Consider the following 5,790-nt stretch of genomic DNA (forward strand, 5'->3'; position numbering starts at 1 on the left):
CTTCTGTCTCCGCTGCCCCGCCTCTCTGCTCCCACGAAACCCCTTCCTCTCCTAGTCCCTCTACCCCTCCGTGACCCCTCTGCCCAAACAGAACCCCTTCACCCCTACCGAGCCCCACTCCCTGGCCCCTCTGTCCCTACTAAGGCCCCCACCTCTTTGGCCCCAAAGAGCCCCCCTCACTAACCCCTTTGCCCACATGAGTCACCCTCCCCTCCTGATTCCTCTACCTCCATCAAGCCCCCTTCTCTCTCCCCTCCTCTCCCCACTCTGCTTCCACTGGGCACCCCTCTGCCCCTACAAAGGGCCCATCTGCCCCCAACAAACCCCTCTCCTCCCTGACCCCTCTGCCCCCCCCCCATTTAGTTCCCTCTTCCATTCACTTATCCCTGATCCCTCTCACCCCACCAAGTCTCCCCCTCACGGGGCCCCCCTTGCAAATCCCTTTCCCCTAGTGCCCCCCTCCCGGTGCCCTCACCGCGCCCCTCCCTCCAGGACGAAGGAGCGGCCGGCGCGGACCCGGCCCGCCAGTCCCTCGCCGTCCCCGGGCGCTCACGGCCGGCACTGCGGCCCCGAGGGGAAGAGCTCGTCGCGCAGCCCGGACGCCCAGCCCCGCTCGTGGAGTTCCAGCCGCTCGCCCTCCAAGTCCCGCTCGCGATCAGCGGAAAAGCGGACCCGCAGCGCTAGCCGCTCGCCGTCGCCCAAGAAGGCTGCTGGCCGGTGAGTGCCCGGGGGTCCCCGCCCCGCAGAGGCCCGGGAGCGCGCGGGGTGCCCGGGCCGGGAGCGCTCACCTCTGCCGGCCTGCAGGGACAAGGACGCCGAGGGCCGCGTGAGGCAAGCCGAGGCCGAGGCCGCCCGCGCTCGGCGCCGCTCCCGCAGCTACTCGCCCATCCGCAAACGGCGCCGGGATTCGCCCAGCTTCATGGAGCCACGGCGCATCACCAGGTATGGGGCGCCTAACGGGCCCAGGTCGTGACCCGGGACAATGACCCAGGCAGCTGTGGGCCAAGGGTCCTCCAGGCCTGCAATACCTCTTGGAAGAACCGACTTGGAAGGGAGGGGAGCCTCGGTGAATGGAGGGGGGATGTCTAGGAAAGGAAGAGGTGTCAAGGAGCGGAGGAGAGGTACAGGAAAGTGGGATACAGGGAAGGGAAGAGAACCCAATAGGAGGAAGCGCTCCGAACTGGAGGTGTCCAGAGTGGGAGACTCCTAAGTGGGAGTGGGCTGGGTGAGGTGAAAAGAAGGGTCCCCAGTGAGGGCTTGAAGGTGCCTGGAGGGGGCAGGTTTGGGTCTGGATGGGCATTGACAGACATGAATTCAGTTCTGGAATATTCCAGCCACACTTCCAGCCCCTCCTTCCCTCACTTCCAGCTCCCAGCAATGATGTCTCCTTTTCTCCTTCATCTCAAGGTCCAGCCTGCTGAGTGGCCTGTGGCCAGCCTGGGGGCCAGGTGGACCCCCTCTCCACAGGCCTCCGGGAGATGCCATGTGAGCTGATCTGTTCAGCTGTCTGTCTGTCTGCCTTTCCTTTTCTCACTAATCTCACGGTTCTTCTCCCACCCCCACCCCCACCACCTGGGGGAGCTCTGGAGGAGGGGCACACAAGCCTGGTCTTGCGGGGACAGCTGTCAGAGACACCATCCTTCCCACTTTGCTCACATACAGTTGAGTGTGCCTAGGACTGGGGTTACAGTTTGAAGGCCTAGACCCTGGGTAGGGGACAGGACCACAGGGAACAATTTGGAATGCAGCTGTACCATAGCCTTGCAGGACGATCCTTAGAGGTGGCTCTCGGGACCGACCGCCAGTATCACACCTATACAATAAGCAGAGGTCCCTGAACATCTTAGCTCTAACATGGTGTGAGTCTTCCTTCTGAGACCTTGCTGATAGAGATCGCTAGAAGAGGAAAGGGTATTATTTTCCTTCTGAGATCGCTAGAAGAGGAAAGGGTATTATTTTCCTTCTGAGATCGCTAGAAGAGGAAAGGGTATTATTTTCCCTTGCCCACCCCCTGGAGTCCTGCTGTGGCACTGTAGAATAAGCACTGGACTGCAAGGTCAGTTTGAATTTCAAGGTCGGCAGTTCAAACTCACCAACTACTCCTTGGAAACCATATACAAGGTGGCTATGACTCAACAGCATTTAACAACCCCCTAGCCTGGAGGTCCTAACATAGCCAGATCCCCACACCTTCCACCTGGCACCCACCTCAGTCCTTCCCAGGCTGCCTCCTCCTCCCACTAACCTTTGCCTCTTTTCTTCCTCAGAATTAACCCCATGCGATGGGACATGGCTGCCCCTAACCACTATCTTTCTTTTCTCTGGGTCACAGCCTCCTGCCTTCAAACTAATTCCCAGATGGGGGTGTGGGCAGTAGCTGAGTGAGGGCCATGGGGCTGGCCTGGGTCCCGGGCTTGGACAGCAGTGGCCAGGTGTCTCCTCCTCATTCCCTTCAAATGACCATGAAAACCAAAAACCACAATTCCACTGGAGACAGAGAAACTTTGCCAAGCTCACGAACAGGGCTGGGCCATCACAAATACTTCCGGGCCAAGCATTGCTGATCTGAGTTGTCAGCAGCAGCAGCGTTGAGCAGTTCCATTCATTCAACACTTACTGAGCACCTCCTTTGTGCCTGCCACAGACTTGGGCTCCTCTTCCCGCACACAGGCGAGGAGGGAAAACATAACACATGGATTTGGCAAGTGGCCACTGACTACTACATCCTGTCTGGGGGCTCTCTAAGTCCAGGGTTCAGGGGAAAATGAGGCAGGGGAGCCCTGGCCACTGGTGGAATGAAACTCTGGGCCTGTGTGGGGCCCCGGATGCCCAGTAAATCTGCCATTTCTTCCTGGCAGTGCCCGCAAGCGTCCTATCCCCTACTACCGGCCCAGCCCCTCCTCGTCCTCCAGCTGTGTGAGCAGTGACTACGAAAGTTACAGCAGTCGGAGTCGAGGGACCCACAGCCGCACACGCAGCCCCTCCCGGACCCCCAGTCCCAGCTACCACAGTCGGAGCAGCTCGGAGAGCGGGGGCTTCTGAGCCCAGACAGACCCAGCTTGGTTGCCTCCTGTTCCAGGGAGAGGCGAGGAGCCAGGCCCCAAGACCCTGGGGGGGGCTACACCCCCACTGCTATACAGAGGGCCCGGGGCCAGCATGTGGGCAGTTGGGACCAGGGAAGGCCTTGAGGGGGGACTCCCTACAGACATGGACAAACCAGATTCTGGTGCTTTTAGAGGGTACCCACCTCCACCTCCTGTCCACCTACCAGGTCCAGGGAACAAAGAGCCGTTGCAAACACAGGGATCACCCGGCCCCTCTTCTGCTTGATGCCAGCTCACCAGGCTGAGCTTGGCGGTGGTGAATGGTAGTTTTTTCTCCTCAGCTGAGTTTGCCGACAACCGTCTCTGGAGATGCAAGTATAGGAGCCTCCCTTCCCACCCCACAGTGCCCTCAGCACCCCTCTGTCAATGGGCAGACCAGGTGGTGGTCAGAAGGAGGAAGGGCCTGCCCCTGGGGGCACCATCACCAAGGCTAACAAGCTGCTTCATCCCATTCCTGGCCAGAATGGGTAGGACCTGGGTCAGGACCACACCAGCCAGACCTTCTGCATGACAAGGGGCGGGGTACACCAACCACAGCTGCACCTGACCTTGAACTTGAAGTCCAAGGGATTCAGGTCAGAAGGTGGAAGAGGGAAGAGGCAGGGGGAGGAGGGACCCATCTGCTGAAGGAGAAGCAATCTGGGACCAGGCAGGTCAAGGGGATGGAGGGAGCGGGGAGAGGCAGGTTAGCAGTGACCTCCCTCCGCCTGAGAAGAGGGCAGCATTCTGGGACATGGGCAGATGGCCACACAAGGTCACAGCAGTCTGCCCAAAGGGGCACCTCCTCCTCAGAGCTAGGTGGGACGTGTTCAGCCAAGACTCCCCAGAGAAGGGGTAGTACAGCCCTCAAAGAAAGGGTAGGATCTGGACTGAGGGCCTCCACCTGGGGCACCAACTGGGAAGCAGTGGCCCCCAGTCCCCTTCTGCTGCCCCCTGTCCCTCCTCCTGGCGCCCTCAGGGATCTCACAAAGTCTTCCTTGGCCCAATGGGGCAGATGCCCTGGGCTCCAGTGGGGGGAGGGGCTGGGGTCTCATCTGGGTTCTGTTCCATTTCCCTCTCCCTCTCTCTCTGTGAGGCAGATACAAATGGAACTCTAATAAAACCTTTGGTGCCCGGATGGCAAATGATGAGAACAGGTCTCTGTGGACTTGGGCAGGGAGGGGCATGGGGAATGTGAGAGGGCCAACCGGGGTCCGTCCTTTTGAGGAATGAACGGGGCTCAGACTCCTCAGAACCCAAAGAACCAGAGCCCAATATATCCATCCCCCTGCCTCCACGCTTGGAGTCCTGGTGTGGCACTGTAGGATAAGCACTAGACCGCAAGGTGGGTTTAAACTTCAAGGTTGGCAGTTCAAACTCACCAGCCGCTCCTTGGAAACTCCTACACAGGGACACTATGGGTCGGAACCAACTCAGCAGCCCTGAACATTAACAACAGCCTCCATAGTTGAATCTATAAACCTTTCCTGTAGCAGAGATGGGGAGGGTACTAAGAGACCAAAAAGACCTCTCTCACAGCCTGAAGGCCCTGGGGCTCTGGACACCCCACATCTGCCAGACCCCGCTTAACTTCAGCAGTGAATGGGGGGTAGAGCCCTGGATCCAACACACAGAGAATCCTCACAACGTGTGGCATGTTCAAAGTGGTTAGGACCCAGCCCTTGGCTGAATCCTGGCCCAGTGTGTAACTCAGGGTTGAGAAAACATTTAAATTCAGTCTTCTCTTAATAATGCTCTGCACAGTGGCTGCCTAAAGTGAGTGTTCAATAAACAGGCTTTTAAGGATACATTGTATGCCTGGCCCTGGAGTCCTGGTGTGGCACTACAGGATAAACACTGGGCTGTTAACCACAAGGTTAGCAGTTCAAATCCACCAGCCGCTCCTTGGAAACCCTGTTCAGGGTTACCATGAGTTGGAACCAACTGGATGACACTTAAGAACAACATACCTGGCCCTAGCTGGGCACCAGCCAATGATGGGCTAGAGTCATGGTTTTGTTTGTTTTTAAACTTTTTATTGTGAACTAAGTAAAGGGTTACAGAGCAGATCATCAGTTTTACTTTCAATAAGTCATACATTTTGTTTCATATCCATGATTACAACCCCTTCCATGTAGAGCACTTCCTCCCTGTAGCTCTTATTTCTAGCCCACTCACCTAGCCAACTCTTTTGAACTTTGTCTTTAGGTAAATGTGGCTCCTTTAACCATTCCATGGAGAGCACACCTTACCAGTGTTGTTATGGAGCGGAGTGGTGGGTCTTGACCCTGTTTTGAGTCAGGTGCCCTTTAAGGATCTGGTGAAGGCTCCGGATGCTTGTCTTAAGAAGAGTCCATGGGACCCATAATCTGTCATGTGATTTCAGGCCTCACAAACACTCTGAAGGGACCCATGAATGAGTTAAGAAGCCCGGGTCCACCTCTGCTGAAGTGTGGCTCATGGGGCCACAGCTCTGGTCTCCCCATGAGCCACGACACAGGAAATGTGTGTCCTTGGTCCTGTGCAGAGAGAGCAGGGAGCCATGTCCCTGAAGACTGGGGCTGTGCTTGCAGACAGCACACAACTGTCTCTCCAATTGGTCTTCCCACACACTGAAGGGATGCACAAGGTGGCCATTGGCTCCATTCCTGATCTGAGGAGGATCTTCAAGTTCAGCAAAATGACCTCAGGAAGGAAGGGGTGGGGC

At 57.4% G+C, this 5,790-nt stretch overlaps 1 protein-coding gene across 1 annotated transcript; it reads left to right on the top strand.

Annotated features, from left to right (window-relative positions):
* Positions 1 to 492: 492 nt before the first annotated feature.
* Positions 493 to 3,330, top strand: LOC102818388 (CLK4-associating serine/arginine rich protein-like; the record flags this gene model as incomplete). The annotated part of the gene is made up of 5 exons (XM_006878071.1): positions 493 to 717; positions 805 to 942; positions 2,645 to 2,745; positions 2,925 to 3,158; positions 3,206 to 3,330. Coding segments are annotated over 5 exons (823 nt in total), but the record flags the coding sequence as incomplete, so codon positions are not given.
* Between the last annotated feature and the right edge of the window lie 2,460 nt (positions 3,331 to 5,790).

Source organism: Chrysochloris asiatica, unplaced genomic scaffold, assembly GCF_000296735.1.
Source record: "Chrysochloris asiatica unplaced genomic scaffold, ChrAsi1.0 scaffold02517, whole genome shotgun sequence".
In the NCBI taxonomy this organism is placed as follows: domain Eukaryota; kingdom Metazoa; phylum Chordata; class Mammalia; order Afrosoricida; family Chrysochloridae; genus Chrysochloris; species Chrysochloris asiatica.